At 41.9% G+C, this 17,783-nt stretch overlaps 1 protein-coding gene across 1 annotated transcript in view; it reads right to left on the minus strand.

The window, feature by feature from the left end:
* The window catches only part of LOC139766688 (uncharacterized), a 375,409-nt gene that overhangs the window by 218,451 nt on the left and 139,175 nt on the right, over window positions 1-17,783 (minus strand). Inside the window, exon 7 of the mRNA XM_071695606.1 lies at window positions 2,270-2,433. Within this exon, the coding sequence (XP_071551707.1) occupies window positions 2,270-2,433 (164 nt within the window). The remainder of the gene's footprint in view (window positions 1-2,269; window positions 2,434-17,783) is intronic.

A 17,783-nucleotide genomic window follows, 5' to 3' on the forward strand; every position in this document is an offset into this window, starting at 1 on the left:
AACAAGTAGTGATGAAATGAGAAGGAGATGGAGTGAGTACTTTGAAGGTTTGTTGAATGTGTTTGACGATATAGGGTGTTTTGGTCGAGGTGGTGTGCGAAGTGAGAGAGTCAGGGAGAATGGTTTGGTGAACATACGAGAGGTAGTGAAAGCTTTGCAGAAGATGAAAGCCGGCAAAGCAGTGGGTTTGGATGGTACTGAAGTGGAATTTATCAAAAGGGAGGGTGACTGTGTTGTTGACTGGTTGGTAAGTATATTCAATGTATGTATGGTTTACGGTTCATGTGAAGTGCCTGAGGACTGGCAGAATGCATGTATAGTGCCATTGTATAAAAACAAAGGGGATAAAGGTGAGTGTTTATATTACAGAGGTATAAGTTTGTTGAGTATTCCTGGGAAATTATATGGGGGGGGGGGGGGGGGGGGGGGGGGGTACTGACTGAGAGGGTAAAGGCATGTACAGAGCATCAGACTGGGGAAAAGCTGTGTGGTTTCACAAGTGGTAGAGGATGTGTGGATCAGGTGTTTGCTTTGAAGATCATATGTGAGAAATACTTAGAAAAACAGATGGAGTTGTATGTAGCATTCATGGATCTGGAGAATGCATATGATAGAGTTGATAGAGATGCTCTGTGGAAGGTATCAAGAGTATATGGTGTGGGAGGTATATTGCCAGAAGCAGTGAAAACCTTTTAACAAGGATGTAAGGCATGTGTACGAGTAGGAAAAGAGGAGAGTGATTGGTTCCCAATGAATTTCGGTTTGTGGAAGGGGTGCGTGATGTCTCCATGGTTGTTCAATTTGTTTATGGATGGGGTGGTTAGGAGGTGAATGCAAGAGTTTTGGAAAGAGGGGCAAGTATGTAGTCTGTTGTGGATGAGAAGGCTTGGGAAGTGAGTCAGTTGTTCACTGATGATACAGTGCTGGTGGCCAATTCAGGTGAGAAACTGCAGAAGTTGGTGACTGAGGTTGATAAAGTGTGTGAAGGAAGAAAGCTGAGAGTAAATGTGAATAAGAGCAAGGTTATTAGGTTCAGTAGAGTTGAGGGACAAGTTAATTGGGGGGTAAGTTTGAATGGAGAAAAACTGGAGGAAGTGAAGTATTTTAGATATCTGGGAGTGGATTTGATGGCGGATGGAATCATGGAAGCGAAAGTGAGTCACAGGTTGGGGGAGGGGGCGAAGCTTCTGGGAGCGTTGAAGAATGTGTAGAAGGCAAGAACGTTATCTCGGAGCAAAAATGGGTATTTTTGAAGGAATAGTGGTTCTAACAATGTTATATGGTTGCGAGGCATGGGCTATAGATAATGTTGTGCGGAGGAGGGTTGATGTGTTGGATTTGAAATGTTTGAGGACAATATGTGGTGCGAGGTGGTTTGATCGAGTAAGTAATGAAAGGGTAAGAGAGATGTATGGTAATAAAAAGTGTGGTTGAGAGAACAGAAAAGGGTGTATTGAAATGGTTTGGTGACATGGAGAGAAGAGTGGGGAAAGATTGGTAAAGAGGATATATGTGTCAGAGGTGAAGGGAACATGAAGTGGGAGACCAAATTGGAGGTGAAAGGATGGTGCGAAAAAGATTCTAAGCGATTGGGGACTGGACATACAGAAGGGTGAAAGGAGTGCAAGGAATAGTGAATTAGAACGATGTGGTATACCGGGGATGATGTGCTGTCACTGGATTGAACGAGGGCATGTGAAGCATCTGGGGTAAACCATGGAAAGTTCTGTGGGGCCTGGATGTGGAAAGGGAGCTGTGGTTTCAGTGCATTACACATGACAGCTAGAGACTGAATGTGAAAGAAGGTGGCCTTTGTTGTCTTTTCCTAGCACCACCTCGCACGGGCAGGGGGCTTCTGTTTCATGTGTGGTGGGGTGGCAACGGGAATGGATGAAGGCAGCAAGTATGAATATGTACACGAGTATATATGTATATGTCTGCGTATGTATATGCATGTATATGTTGAAATGTACTGATATGTATAAGTGAATGTGTGGGCATTTATGTATATGCATGTGTATGTGGGTGGGTTGGTCCATTCTTTTGTCTGTTTCCTTGCACTACCTCGCTAACGTGGGAGACAGCGGCTAAGTATAATAAATAAATGGATAAAAAAACATACATTCCTATCTAATTGAGGGCAGGAAAAGGCATCCCATACAAGTACAGACAGAACCCTACCACCTATTTAATGGGGATAAATCTAAATGATAAAAGAAATGGGGATAGAGAAAAAATCAAGAACATCAAAAATCCACGATCAACTAACCTGTCTCTTCCATGCAGGGTTTACAGTGTTCTCCACTACGGATGAGCGTGACTCTTGCCCATGATGGGGTAATAATGTCTGTGATTCTCCAGGAAGTATGCGCAGCTTCACATATGGGTCAGGTTGGAAGAATATTCCCCTCCGCAGTCCATGGGCAGATATGTCTGATGAGAAGTAAAATTGCCACGTTACACAAACAGAACATTTGAGGTAGCAAGACACAATAAAAAACATTACCATGGTGTTAGGAGCAGTGCATCTCATTAACAATCTGAGGATTTGAGGTTTCACAAGTTCTAAGCATTTATGAAGGCAACGAGAAATAAACAAAATTCAAGTTACAGACTGTATTTATCAAAATATATCTAACCAGCAGGCTTCAGCAGTAACTTGTCAATCTTTTCTTCAACAAAATGTTGAGAGTGATTTTGTTTTCCAGAGTCTAAAGATAATACAACTACTAATGATAATATAATAATGTGGTAATATGCCACTGTATGGGTAAGCACTTATTACAGATACAATTGCAGCAAACAAACTAAATTTATGTGTATTTACAGTGCTTTATGTACCTGGAAAAAGACGAAGCTGGAGTGGGAACAATGAGTGATGATGCAAGTTATTGAGTGGAAAAGGAAGCAAAGGTGCTAGGTGCATCAAGGAAGTTGTAGAGAAGAGGTGCTGACAGCATCTATATGGGATGAGACAGGGTGGGGTAAGCATTTATGAAGGCAACGAGAAATAAACAAAATTCAAGTTACAGAATGTATTTATCAAAATATATCTAACCAGCAGGCTTCAGCAGTAACTTGTCAATCTTTTCTTCAACAAAATGTTGAGAGTGATTTTGTTTTCCAGAGTCTAAAGATAATACAACTACTAATGATAATATAATAATGTGGTAATATGCCACTGTATGGGTAAGCACTTATTATAGATACAATTGCAGAAAACAAACTAAATTTATGTGTATCTACAGTGCTTTATGTACCTGGAAAAAGACGAAGCTGGAGTGGGAACAATGAGTGATGATGCAAGTTATTGAGTGGAAAAGGAAGCAAAGGTGCTAGGTCCATCAAGGAAGTTGTAGAAGAAGAGGTGCTGACAGCATCTATATGGGATGAGACAGGGTGGGGAAAAAAGGTGCTTCAGGAGCCTGGGAATGGTCATGGAAGTGGATGAGGCCATGGGGCCAAGGTGAGTCATGAAATGGGCATCTACCTACCTACCAGTGCCTATGAGATTTTGCCATGATAGTAGAACTAATGTAAAGTGATCCCTGCTTGCTTGATGGACTACATTACTTCTCTCAACCACCAATGTCCTACTCCTCACATATGTTGAATGTTGTATAACACCATTTTTCTAAGTGGCTACTCCTTTGGCGTAGTTGTCTATTAAAGGTTCACCCAGTATTGTCTTCAAACATGAGTCTAGTCTTCTTTTGAATGTTTCTGTAGTCATTCAATGTAAATCTCTTAGGTCTCCTGGTACAGCATTAAAAAGCTTTCCAACTTTCTTGCACAGCATTCATATATTTTCATCTAGTACCTTTTTTATAAATTTTTAGATATTACATTTGATATGATGATTCTGTGTCTAACTTGCAGACTTGCTTAAAGTTTAGGTTGTTGCTCATTTATACATTCTACATATTTCCAGGCCCCGGGTGCACTGTGGAGTGTCCTGAAAGAAAGACACCGTGTCTGTTCAGGCAAAAATGGGTATGTTTGAGGGTAATAGTCTGTATTGTGTGGATTTGAAGCTTGGGCCTTATAAGTAAAAGAGGAAGAGGGTGGACAAGTTGCAAATAACTATGGACATTATATGGAGTGAGGTGAGTCAATCATGCCGGGAGTAGAGTTTGAGAGAGATGTGACAGTGTGTACAGTCTCATGAAGAAAGCTGGTTAGGGGATGCTAGAATGGTTTGGACAAATGGAGAGGAAAAGTGAGGAAACACTGACTAAAAGGATCTACATTTCAGAAGTGGAGGGAACAAGGGGCAAAGGCAGAACAAGAAAAGATGTACAGATGGAGTGAAGGAAGCTTTTGGGTATTAGCTTTTGAATGTTTAGGTGGGTGAGAGGCATGCATGGGAGAGTGAATTGGACTGATGTGGTATAAACTGCCATGGGCTACACCAGATTGTATGATAGTCATGGAACAGTCTGTGGGGTTTGGCAGTAAATGGTAGATGCTGGTTCCAGTACATTATACATGACAGAGAGAGTGATGTGTGCAAATAAGACCACTGCATATTTGATCCTGACACTATCTTCTTAAGGCTGAGGAGCCAATTTCTTACAGATGAGGAATGACCTCATTTGCTCACATTCACTCACTAGCTATCATGCAAAATGAATTCATAAACCGTAGCCCCTATCCACAGCCAAGTCCCACAAATATTTCCTTAGTTTCTCCCAAATGCTTCTTATGCCATGATTCAGCCCAATGACAGCATGTTATCACTTCCCCTCTTACTCCCTTCACCGATGTTCCCATTTGTTCTCGTCTTTCACACATTATCAACCTCCTTCCAAACCATCTTTTTATCCTCCCTAAAGTTCAATGATACTCTCTCACCCAAACACTCATTTGCCCTCTTTTTCAACTTTTGCACCTTACTCTTGACCTCCTACTGCTTTCTCTTATAAATCTCCCAGTCATTTGCACTCCTTCTTTGTAAATACCATTCAAATGCCTCTCTTTTCTCTTTCACTAACAACTTTACTTCATCCCTCCACTCACTACTCTTTCTAATCTGCCTACCACCCACCTTTCTAATGCTGCATGCATCTCTTGCACATGCCATCACTGCTTCCCTAAATACATCCATTCCTCATCCTCTCCTCTCTCTTTGTTTGCTCTCACCTTCTGCCATTGTACACACAATCTTTTCTGGAACTTCCTCACACGTCTCCTTTCCAAGCTCACTTTTTCTCACCACTCTCTTCTTCCCTACATTCTCTCCTCTTTTTTGAAAACTCCACAAATCTTCACCTTTGCCTCCACATCCCATCAGCTGCCCCTCTCAGCATATTTACTTCCAAAAGTCTCTTCTGCATGCCTATCAATTAATATGTACTTTAATAGTGCCCTTTGACCATCTCTCCTAGTCACATATGTATACTTTTTAAACCAGGTATTCCTAATCACCACTCTTTTTCAGAATGCAAGGCCACAAACTTCACCATTTCCATTCACAACACCAGATACCCTATGTGAACAAATTATACCCTCAACTGCCACATCACTCACCTTCGCATAAGCACCAATACTCTCCCATCTCTTGCCATCCACTTTCAGTTTTACTCACATCAATCTAGAATTTACTTCCTTACACTCTACCATATACTCCCACAACTCCTGCTTTTGGAGTAGTGCTACTACTTCCTTAGCTCCTGTCCTCTCACCAACCCCTGACTATTCTTCCCATTTACCCTTGAGCTTTATTTCACTCTGAGCCAGAATATCCAGGTTTCTTTCCTCAAACATACTACCTAGCTCTCCTTTATTCTCATCTTGGTTACATCCACACAAATTCAGACACCCCAATCTGAGCCTTCAAGGAGGATGAGCACTCTCCACTTGACTCCTTCTGTTTCCTCTTTTAGAAATTGATAAGGAAGGGGAGGGTTTCCAGTCTCATACTCCTGCCCCTTTTAGTCTCTAAGATATGTGGGGAATAAGATCATAGATTTTTTTTTTAACACTTGATCACGGTTTCCCGTGTTAGCTAGATAGCACCAGGAAACAAAGAAAGACCCATCCACTCATATACATACATATGTACACACACACATGTCCACGGACCTATTCATATCAACATGTATATACATACATATACAGGTACACCCCCGATTTTCCAGCAACTGATGGTGCGGCACCTTCTTTAGTCCAGACAAAATTTTGTGAGAGAACTTGAAATTATTGCATCCACCAGACTAGTTTACTGGGTGGCCACAAATGGCATTGTGTGTAGGGTGCGCTTATTTCCATTCTTTAAACTGCACTCATTGGTGGTGATACCGCAATTCTGTGAGATTCTTAGCTTATTTTGCTTAAATTTAACCCTATCTATAGCTTCTAAGACATATGAGAGTGTCAGTCGTGGTGTCAAACATAAACACCAGTCCAAATCGATCCAAGATAAAGTAGAACTGTTGTAAAAAATGGACCGTGGTGTTTCGGTGCGAAAGCAGTGTGACATCTACAATATTGGTTCATCAACTGTTTATGAGATAAAGAAGCAAAGAGAGAAAATATTGAAATTCTATGCGGACAGTGATTCCAAGAAGCAAATGACGCCTAGAAAAACTATGAAAGATGGTAAGAGTACTGAGCACGATTGAGTGATGATGGAACAGTTTCAATACCGCCGCAAAGATAAAGTGGACTTGTCAGGCAGCATGATAATGGACCAGGCTAAGCTGTTCCATAAAGAACTTAAATTAGAACATGAGCATGACTATAGTGAAGGATGGCTTCAAAGATTCAAGAGGCATCATGGAATTTCCATGAATAAAGTGTGCGGAGAAAAGTAGTCTGCAAACCACGAAGGAGCTGCCGAGTATGTGGATGAATTTGCAAAACTCATAGCTGATGAGCACCTCTGTCCTCAGCAGGTGTATAATGCATACGAAACTGCATTATTTGGGCGATGCACACCTAGGAAAACACTAACAACAGAAGAGGAAGAAGGCCCCACAGGATTCAAACAGGGAAGTATCTAGGGGAAATAGCACCTATAGCAAGCACTGAAACTGCCCCCCCTGTCCAAACATATGACACCAGTATTTTTTATTTTCATTATCTCCGCCAAGGAGATTATGTTTTTACTGGCGTTTGTTTGTTTGTCTGTGAGCAACTTTCAACAAAAGTTATGCACAAATTTTGAGAAAATTTTCATGGAAAGTCAGAAATGACACAAGGGCCAGTTGATTAGATTTTGGGAGTGATCTGACTCATTGTCTGGACAGGACGCCATTATGGAAATATCAATTTTTGTGAATAACTATTGAACTAATAATATGTCTCCATGGTTGTCTAATTTGTATATGGATGGGGTTGTTAGGGAGGTGAATGCAAGAGTTTTGGAAAGAGGGGCAAGTATGCAGTCTGTTGTGGATGATACAGCTTGGGAAGTGAGTCAGTTGTTGTTCGCTGATGATACAGCGCTGGTGGTTGATTCATGTGAGAAACTGCAGAAGCTGGTGACTGAGTTTGGTAAAGTGTGTGAAAGAAAGCTGAGAGTAAATGTGAATAAGAGCAAGGTTATTAGCTACAGTAGGGTTGAGGGTCAAGTCAACTGGGAGGTAAGTTTGAATGGAGAAAAACTGGAGGAAGTGAAGTGTTTTAGATATCTGGGAGTGGATTTGGTAGCAGCTGGAACCATGGAAGCGGAAGTGAATCATAGGGTGGGGGAGGGGGCGAAAATTCTGGGAGCATTGAAGAATGTGTGGAAGTCGAGAACATTATCTCGGAAAGCAAAAATGGGTGTTTGAAGGAATAGTGTTTCCAACAATATTGTATGGTTGTGAGGCGCGGGCTATGGATAGAGTTGTGCGCAGGAGGGTGGATGTGCTGGAAATGAGATGTTTGAGGACAATGTGTGGTGTGAGGTGGTTTGATCGTGTAAGTAATAATAGAGTAAGAGAGATGTGTGGTAATAAAAAGAGCGCAGTTGAGAGAGCAGAAAAAGGGTGTTTTGAAATGGTTTGGTCACATGGAGAGAATGAGTGAGGAAAGAATGACCAAGAGGATATGTGTGTCAGAGGTGGAGGGAACGAGAAGTGGGAGACCAAATTGGAGGTGGAAAGATGGAGTGAAAAAGATTTTGAGTGATCAGGGCCTGAACATGCAGGAGGGTGAAAGGCGTGCAAGGAATAGAGTGAACTGGAACGATGTGGTACACCGGGGTCAATGTGCTGTCAATGGATTGAACCAGGGCATGTGAAGCGTCTGGGGTAAACCATGGAAAGTTCTGTGGGGCCTGGATGTGGAAAGGGAGCTGTGGTTTCAGTGCATTATTACAGGACAGCTAGAGACTGAGTGTGAACGAATGTGGCCTTTGTTGTCTTTTCCTAGCGCTACCTCGCACACATTAGAGGGGAGAAGGTTATTTCATGTGTGGTGAGGTGGCGATGGGAATGAATAAAGGCAGACAGTATGAATTATATACATGTGTATATATGTATATGTCTGTGTGTGTGTATATATGTATACCTTGATATGTATAGGTATGTATATTTGCGTGTGTGGACGTGTATGTATATGCATGTGTATGTGGGTGGGTTGGGCCATTCTTTCATCTGTTTCCTTGCGCTACCTCGCTAACGCGGGAGACAGCGACAAAGTAAAATAAAAAAAAAATAATATCAATGCGATTCCAAATGCCAAAGATATGTTTTCATGGTAAAGAAATCTAAATCTTCAAGATCCGAATCAATGTCTGATTCAGGACCCATTATGCCACTAGCACCCTCCTTCAAGTAGTGCCCAGGTCACCTGCCCTACCTGCTATACCCTAGATATGCCACTGGATTCAAACAATCTAAGGACAGACTTACCATTTGAGAGTGCCTAAACATTTAATATTTGTTTAATTCAAATATCTAGCTGTCCATGTTACATTAGACACATGGGAGATGTATAATTAGTGGGTTAGAGGTGTGTTGATGAATTATTATTATGTGACAACGGTTGGTCTAGCAAAATGGTTAATCTGACATGGCTTTGGAACCAAAAGTGCTGGAAAATCGGTGGTGTACCTGTACATATACAAACATATATGCACGTATATATTCATACTTGCTCACATTCATCCATTCCCAGCACCACCCCACCCCACAGGAAACAGCATCGCCACCCCACGTCAGCAAGGCAGCACCAGGAAACAAAGGATAAAAAGCCACATCCACTCACACTCATCCTCTAGCTGTCATATGCAGTGCACTGAAACCATAGCTCCTTATCCACATCCAGGCCCCATAGACCTTTCCATGGTTCATCCTCAGATGTTTCACATGCCCTGGTTCAGTCCACTGACAACACATTGACCCCAGCAAACCACATTGTTCCAATTCACTTTACTCCATGCATGCTCTTAACCCTCCTGCATGTTCAAGCTCGGATCACTCAAAATCATTTTCATTCCACCCTTCCATCTCCAAATCAGTCTCCCATTTCTCCCTGTTCCCTCCATCTCTGACATATATATCCTCTTTGTCAACCTATCCTTACTCATTCTCTCCATATGTCTAAACCATTTCAACACACCCTCTTCTGCTTTTTCAACCACATTATTTTCATAACCACACATCTCTCTTACTCTTTCATTACTTACTCGATCAAAACCACCTCGCACCAGATACTGTCCTCAAACATTTCATTTCCAACACGATCACCCAACTCCATGCAACCCTATCTATAGCCTATGCCTAACAACCACATGAAATTGTTGAAACTACTATTCCTTGAGACATACCCATTTTTGATCTCTGAGATAATGTTCTCTCTATCAATATCCCTGACCCCTGTTCCGATTGGAACTCCCTTAAAGGGTTGGCCATGACAACAAAGTCTCCATAACTAAAGAACTCCAGTGCTGCTTCTTAGCCTTTAGCGCCTCACCCTTGACAGGCCAGTGGCAGAGGGCAAGTCTATCGCAGTGTTTGCAGAGGCTCCTACCTTATATACCTAATGACTACTTCTATCTAATGCTCCTACCTACTATTTCTACTTAATGCTACTACCTAATGCTCCTCTCCAAATATTCCTACCTACTACTTCTATCTACTGCTCTTACCATTTTGCCAAAAGGCAGGGCTAGCACATAGTGCTCACAACAGAAAAATCTAGAGTTATGAAGAATGAGCTGCATGAGTTGAGTATTGTTAGATGTTACATATGATAAGAAGAGATTGTATATTTGTGGACAGAATGCCAGTAGTCCATATGTTAATGAGGAAGAAAGAAATGACAGCTACCTGGGTCAGAGGAGTGCAACTTGACAACCACTAAAGTGCTGGCTCACTAAGAAGATGTCACTCACCCTTCTGATAACCAGGTAGGTAGTACTGGTAATATACCTCCTTGGTTGTTGGCTGCCTACCAACTACTACTACTAGGTGAAAATCTAGTAGATATACCTTATTTAGGGGATAAAAAGAGAAGTTTTGGCCTCTTAGCAAGCACTCTCTGATGCTGAGGGCTTAGTTCAGAGATGAGAAACTACAAATGACAGTACCACATACTGTATGTTATGATAACTGGTTTGCTGTTCCTTTCACTGCCAAGATAATGTTCTCTCTTTCCACACATTCTTCATTGCTCCCAGAACCTTCACCACCTCCCCCAACCTATGGCTCAATTCCGCTTCCATGGTTCCATTCACTTCCAAGTCCACTCCTAGATATCTAAAACACTTCACTTCCTCCAATTTTTCTCCATTCAAACTTACATCCCAACTTTTTTATTTTCAAGGCTCCAGTCACAGACAAAAGTCCACATCAAGGCTGGGCCTTAATTGAAATATAGAGAATTGTGAAACTGGAAAAGACAAGGGAAAGTAAAAAATTTTGAAAGTGAAAAACTTGTCTTTTGAAATGTGCAAGGTCATAGTTATTGGGAAAGACATTAGAGGGTAGAGAGTTCCAAAGCTTCGACATTTAGGTATCAAAATGGCCCACCCTCAAGTTACAGATGGCTACACAATAATCATGTGATGCAGCAGCTTGCTGAGTATAGTGTGGTCTAGCTAAAAGTGTGGGCACACAAGCAGCCAGCTCTCATGAGTAAAAACCACAGTAACACCTATAGAAGAGGGAAAGTGAACCAACATTGCAGCGTAGAGCAAGAGGGTCAAGTTTGGAAGTTAGCCTGGGATAGTTTATGAAGCGGATCACTTTCAACTCAAATCTGTCAAGTAGGGATGCAGAACTTGAACCACCCCAAATGTGAGAGCAGTTCTCCATACAAGGACAAATTGATCACTTGTATAAATGAAGCAACTGTTCAGAAGTTTCAACATCTAAACAGAACAACCAGTTTCTTAGAGGCAGACTTAGCTATTCCTGTAATGTGTGGTTTCCAAGAAAGAGTGGATGTTAAAGAACCATCAAAGGAGAGATGAGTTGTGAGGAGTTTTCGATAGAGAGATGGGTAGCAACTCGGTCTTGGAGACATTAAACTTAACAAGATTTTGTGTACCCCACTGAGATATCCTGTCCAAGATTGAGTTTATTGTGGAAGCTGTGTCAAGACGAGATGCAGATCGAGTGAGAGGAGGCAAAAGTGAAGGAATTGGATGAATGCAGTGTTGTCAGCATATGAATGGATTGCATTATCTGTGGAGGAGATGAAATCACTGAAAAAAAAAAAGGAGAAAAAACGAAAGAAACAAACAGGAAGGAAAGAACCTTGAGGGGAGGCTGATCCATCAACAATCACAGAGATAGATCGGCCAGAGAGGAAGCTAGATATGAAGGAGTAGAGTGAGGGAGGGAAGCCAAAAGAGGTGAGCTTAGAGATGAAACCCTGATGCCACATCCAGTCAAAAGCCTTAGATATGTCAAGGGCAACTACACATGACTCCCCTGAATCTTTCAGGGATGATGACCATACATTATTAAGATAGGAAAAAATATCACCAGTGGATCTTGCCTTACAGAAGCCATACTGGTGATCAGAGAGAAGACTGTGGTTTTCAAGGCGTTTAAGGATACAGGAGTTGAGGAGGGATTCAAAGACTTTGGAAATGGTGAAGTCAAAGCAAAAGGATGATAGTTAGAGGGGTCAGAATGGTCATCCCTCCTAGGGATGGGATGTAACAATGCATGCTTCCAAGGAGAAGAAAAAGTTTTGGTTTTCAAAAGAAATGGAACAAACAAGCAAGCACAGGTGCAAGTCCAGAGGCACTAACTTGTCCTCAACCCTGCTCAACCTAATAACCTTGCTCTTATTCACATTTACTCTCAACTTCTCCTTTCACACACTCCAAACTCAGTCATCAACTTCCGCAGTTTTCACTCAAATCATCCATCAGTGCTGTGAAAACTCAAATCATCCATCAGTGCTGTATCAGTGGAGAAAAACAACTGACACACTTCCCAGGCCCTCTTACCTCCAACAGACGGCATATCCCCCCTTCCAAAACTTACATTTACCTCCCTAACCACCCCATCCATAAACAAATCAACCAAAGTGACATCACACATCCCACACCATATATTCTAAAGACTTTCCACAAAGCATCTCTACCAACCCTATCATATGCCTTCTCCAGATCCAGAAATGCCACACACAAACCCATCTGTTTTTCCAAGTAAACACCTGATCCTCACATCCTCTACCTTTTCTAAAATCACAATGCTCCTCCCCAATCTGATGCTCTGTACATACCTTCACCCTCTTAATCGATACCCTCCCATTCAATTTTCCAGGTATACTCAGCAAACCTATGCATCTAGTTTGAACACACACCTTTATCCCCTTTGCATTTGTACAAAGGCAGTATAATGCATTCCACCAATCCTCGGGCACTTCATCATAATCCATACATACAATGAGTATCCTTCCCAACCAATCAACAACACAGTAACCCCATTTCTTAATGAATTTAACTGTAATATCATCCACTCCCATTGCCCTGCCGGATTTCATCTTCCGCATGGCTTTCATAACCTCTTCTCTCTTCACCAAACCACTCTCCCTGACAGGATGTTGAGAAACTTTTTTGCATGCCACCCCAACCAAAACACCCTACATCTGCCACTCTATCATCAAACACTTTCAAAAATCCTTCAAAATACTCACTTCATCACTACCTGTTATCACTTATCCTCTTGCTGGCCTCACTGATGTTCCATTGTTCTTGTCTTTCACTTGTTATTTACATCCTTCCAAACCATCCTTTTATTCTCCCTAAAGTTTAATGATACTCTCTCACCCCAATTATCATTTGCCCTCTTTTTCAACCTTTGTACATTTCTCCTGACCTCCTACTGCTTTCTTTTATACATCTACCAGTCATTTGCACTCCTTCCTTTCAAGTATCATCCAAATGCCTCTCTCTTCTCTTTCACTAACAACTTTACTTCTTCATCCAACCATTCACTTTCTAATCTGCCTATGTCCCACCTTTCTCATGCCACATGCATCTTTTGCATATGCCATCAATGCTTCCCTAAATACATCCCATTCCTCAACCACTCCCCGCACATGGTAGAGGATGTGTGGATCAGGTGTCTGCTATGAAACATGCGTGAGTAATATTTAGAAAAACAGATGGATTTGTATGTGGCACTTATGGATCTGGAGAAAGTATATGATAGGGTAGATGGAGATGCTTTGTGGAAGGTCTTAAAGTATATGGTGTTGGAGGTAAGCTGCTAAAAGCAGTGGAAAGTTTTCATCAAGGATGTATGGCATCTGAATGACTAGGAAGAGAGGAGAGCACCTGGTTCCCATCGAAGGTCACTTTGCCGCAGGGGTGTATGATGTCTCCATGGTTGTTTAAGGATGGGGTGGTTAGGGAGGTAAATGCAAGAGTTTTGGAGAGGGGCGAGTATGCAGTCTGTTGGGGATAAGAGGGCCTCGGAAAAAAGTTGTTGGTCACCAATGATACAGCACTGGTGGCTGATTCAAGTGAGAAACTACAGAAGTTGGTGATTGAGTTTAGAAAAGTGTGTGAAAGTAGGAAGTTGAGAGTAAATGTGAATAAGAGCAAGGATATTAGGTTCAGTAGGGTTGAGGGACAAGTTAATTGGAATGTAGAGAGTAAATGTGAATAAGAGCAAGGATATTAGGTTCAGTAGGGTTGAGGGACAAGTTAATTGGAATGTAAGTTCCAATGGAGAAAAATTGGAAGTGAAGTGTTTTAGATATCTGGGAATGGACTTAGCAGTGAAAGTAACCATGGAAGCAAAAGTGAGTCACAGGGTGAGGGAGGGACCAAAGGTTCTGGAAGCAATGAAGAATGTGAGGAAAGAGAGAAAGATATCTCAGAAAGCAAAAGTAGGTATGTTTGAAGGAATAGTAGTTCTAACAATATCATATGGTTGTGAGGCATGGGCTAGAGATAGGGTTGTACAGAGGAGGGTGGATGTGTTGGAAAGGAAATGTTTGGAGACAATATGTGGTGTGAGGTGGTTTGATCAAGTAAGTAATGAAATGGTAAGAAAGATGTGTGGTAATAAAAAGAGTGTGGTTAAGAGAGCAGAAGAGGGTGTGTTGAAATGGTTTGGACTTATGGAAAGAATTAATGAGGAAAAGTTGACAAAGAGGATATATGTATCAAAAGTAGAGGGAACGAGAAGTGGGAGACCAAATTGGAGGTGGAAGGATGGAGTGAAAAAGATTTTGAGTGACTGGGGCCTGAAAAAACAAGAGGGTGAAAGGCATGCAAGGAATAGAGTGAATTGGAATGATGTGGTATACTGGGGTGACGTGCTGAACCAGGGGATGTGAAACGTATGGGGTAAACCATAGAAGTGTCTGTGGGGCCCAGATGTGGACAGGGAGTTGTGGTTTCGGTCCATTACACACAAAAGCTAGAGAATGAGTGTGAATGACTATTGCCTTTTTTGTCTGTTTTCCTGGCACTACCTCACTGAAGTGGGGGGCAGCGATGCTATTTCCTATGGGGTGGGATGGTGCAGGGAATGGATTGAAGGCAAGCAAGTATGAATATGTACATGTGTATATATGTATATGTATGTATATGCGTATATGTACATATTTGTATGTACGTGTATGGGCATTTATGTATATAGATGTGTATAAGAGTGGATGGGTTGTTCTTCATCTGTTCCCTGGCACTAACTCACTGATGTGGGAAACAGCATCCCCCTTCCCCATATGCATGCAAGGGAGCGCTAGGAAAAGACAACAAAGGCCACATTCGTTAACACTTTGTCTCTACCAGTCATGTGTAATGCACCGAAACCACAGCTCCCTTTCCACCTCCACGCCCCACAAAACTTTCCATGGTTTACCCCAGACGCTTCACATGCCCTGGTTCAATTCACTAATAGCATGTTGACCCCGGTATACCACATCGTTCCAATTCACTCTATACCTTGAACGCCTTTCATCCTCCTGTATGTTCAGGCCCCGATTGCTCAAAATCTTTTTCATTCCATCCTTCCACCTACAATTTGGTCTCCCACTTCTCCTCGTTCCCTCCACCTCTGACACATATATCTTCTTTGTCAATGTTTACTCAGTCATTCTTTCCATGTGACCAAACCATTTCAATACACCCTCTTCTGCTCTCTCAACCCCACTCTTATTACCACACATCTCTCTTACCCTTTCAGTACTTACTCTTTCAAACCACCTCACACCATATACTGTCCTCAAACATTTCATTTCCAACACATCCACCCTCCTCCGCACAACCTTACCTATAGCCCATGCCTCGCAACCAAATAACATTTTTAGAACCACTATTCCTTCAAACATACACATTTTTGCTCTCCAAGATAATGTTCTCACTTTCCACACATTCTTCAACCCTCCCAGAACCCTTGCCTCCTCGCCCACCCAGTGACTCACTTGTTTCCATGGTTCCATTCTCTGCTAAATCCACTCCCAGATATCTAAAACTCTTCACTTCCTCTAGTTTTTCTCCATTCAAACTTACCTCACAATTATCTTGTACCTCAACCCTAGTGAACCTAATAACCTTGCTATTATTCACATTTACTCTCAGCTTTCTTCTTTCACACACTTTACTAAACTCAGTCACCAGCTTCTGCAGTTTCACATCTGAATCAGCTACCAGCGCTGTATCATCAGCAAACAACAACTGACTCACTTCCCAAGCCCTCTCATCCACAACAGACTGCTTACTTGCCCCTCTATCCAAAACTCTTGCATTCACCTCCCTGACATCCCCATCCATAAACAAATTAAACAACCATGGAGACATCACACACCCCTGCCGCAAACCAACATTCATTGGGAACCAATCACTTTCCTCTCTTCTTACTCGTACACATGCCTTACATCCTCGATAAAAACTTTTCTCTGCTTCCAGCAACTTACCTCCCACACCATATACTCTTAACACCTTCTACAGAGCATCCCTATCACCTCTATCATATGCCCTCTCCAGATCCATAAATGCTACATACAAATCCATCTGTTTTTCTAAGTATTTCTAACACAAATTCTTGCAGGGAAAAAATGAAACTGAGTGGGAGATGTATAAAAGAAAGAGACAGGAGGTCAAGAGAAAGGTGCAAGAGGTGAAAGAAAGGGCAAATGAGAGTTGGGGTGAGAGAGTATCATTAAATTTTAGGGAGAATAAAAAGATGTTCTGGAAGGAGGTAAATAAAGTGCGTAAGACAAGGGAGCAAATGGGAACTTCAGTGAAGGGCGCAAATGGGGAGGTGATAACAAGTAGTGGTGATGTGAGAAGGAGATGGAGTGAGTATTTTGAAGGTTTGTTGAATGTGTTTGATGATAGAGTGGCAGATATAGGGTGTTTTGGTCGAGGTGGTGTGCAAAGTGAGAGGGTTAGAGAAAATGATTTGGTAAACAGAGAAGAGGTAGTGATAGCTTTGCGGAAGATGAAAGCCGGCAAGGCAGCAGGTTTGGATGGTATTGCAGTGGAATTTATTAAAAAAGGGGGTGACTGTATTGTTGACTGGTTGGTAAGGTTATTTAATGTATGTATGACTCATGGTGAGGTGCCTGAGGATTGGCAGAATGCGTGCATAGTGCCATTGTACAAAGGCAAAGGGGATAAGAGTGAGTGCTCAAATTACAGAGGTATAAGTTTGTTGAGTATTCCTGGTAAATTATATGGGAGGGTATTGATTGAGAGGGTGAAGGCATGTACAGAGCATCAGATTGGGGAAGAGCAGTGTGGTTTCAGAAGTGGTAGAGGATGTGTGGATCAGCTGTTTGCTTTGAAGAATGTATGTGAGAAATACTTAGAAAAGCAAATGGATTTGTATGTAGCATTTATGGATCTGGAGAAGGCATATGATAGAGTTGATAGAGATGCTCTGTGGAAGGTATTAAGAATATATGGTGTGGGAGGAAAGTTGTTAGAAGCAGTGAAAAGTTTTTATCGAGGATGTAAGGCATGTGTACGTGTAGGAAGAGAGGAAAGTGATTGGTTCTCAGTGAATGTAGGTTTGCGGCAGGGGTGTGTGATGTCTCCATGGTTGTTTAATTTGTTTATGGATGGGGTTGTTAGGGAGGTAAATGCAAGAGTTTTGGAAAGAGGGGCAAGTATGAAGTCTGTTGGGGATGAGAAAGCTTGGGAAGTGAGTCAGTTGTTGTTCGCTGATGATACAGCGCTGGTGGCTGATTCATGTGAGAAACTGCAGAAGCTGGTGACTGAGTTTGGAAAAGTGTGTGGAAGAAGAAAGTTAAGAGTAAATGTGAATAAGAGCAAGGTTATTAGTTACAGTAGGGTTGAGGGTCAAGTCAATTGGGAGGTGAGTTTGAATGGAGAAAAACTGGAGGAAGTGAAGTGTTTTAGATATCTGGGAGTG

The sequence above is a fragment of the Panulirus ornatus genome, chromosome 58 (genome assembly GCF_036320965.1).
Source record: "Panulirus ornatus isolate Po-2019 chromosome 58, ASM3632096v1, whole genome shotgun sequence".
Taxonomy (NCBI): Eukaryota; Metazoa; Arthropoda; class Malacostraca; order Decapoda; family Palinuridae; genus Panulirus; species Panulirus ornatus.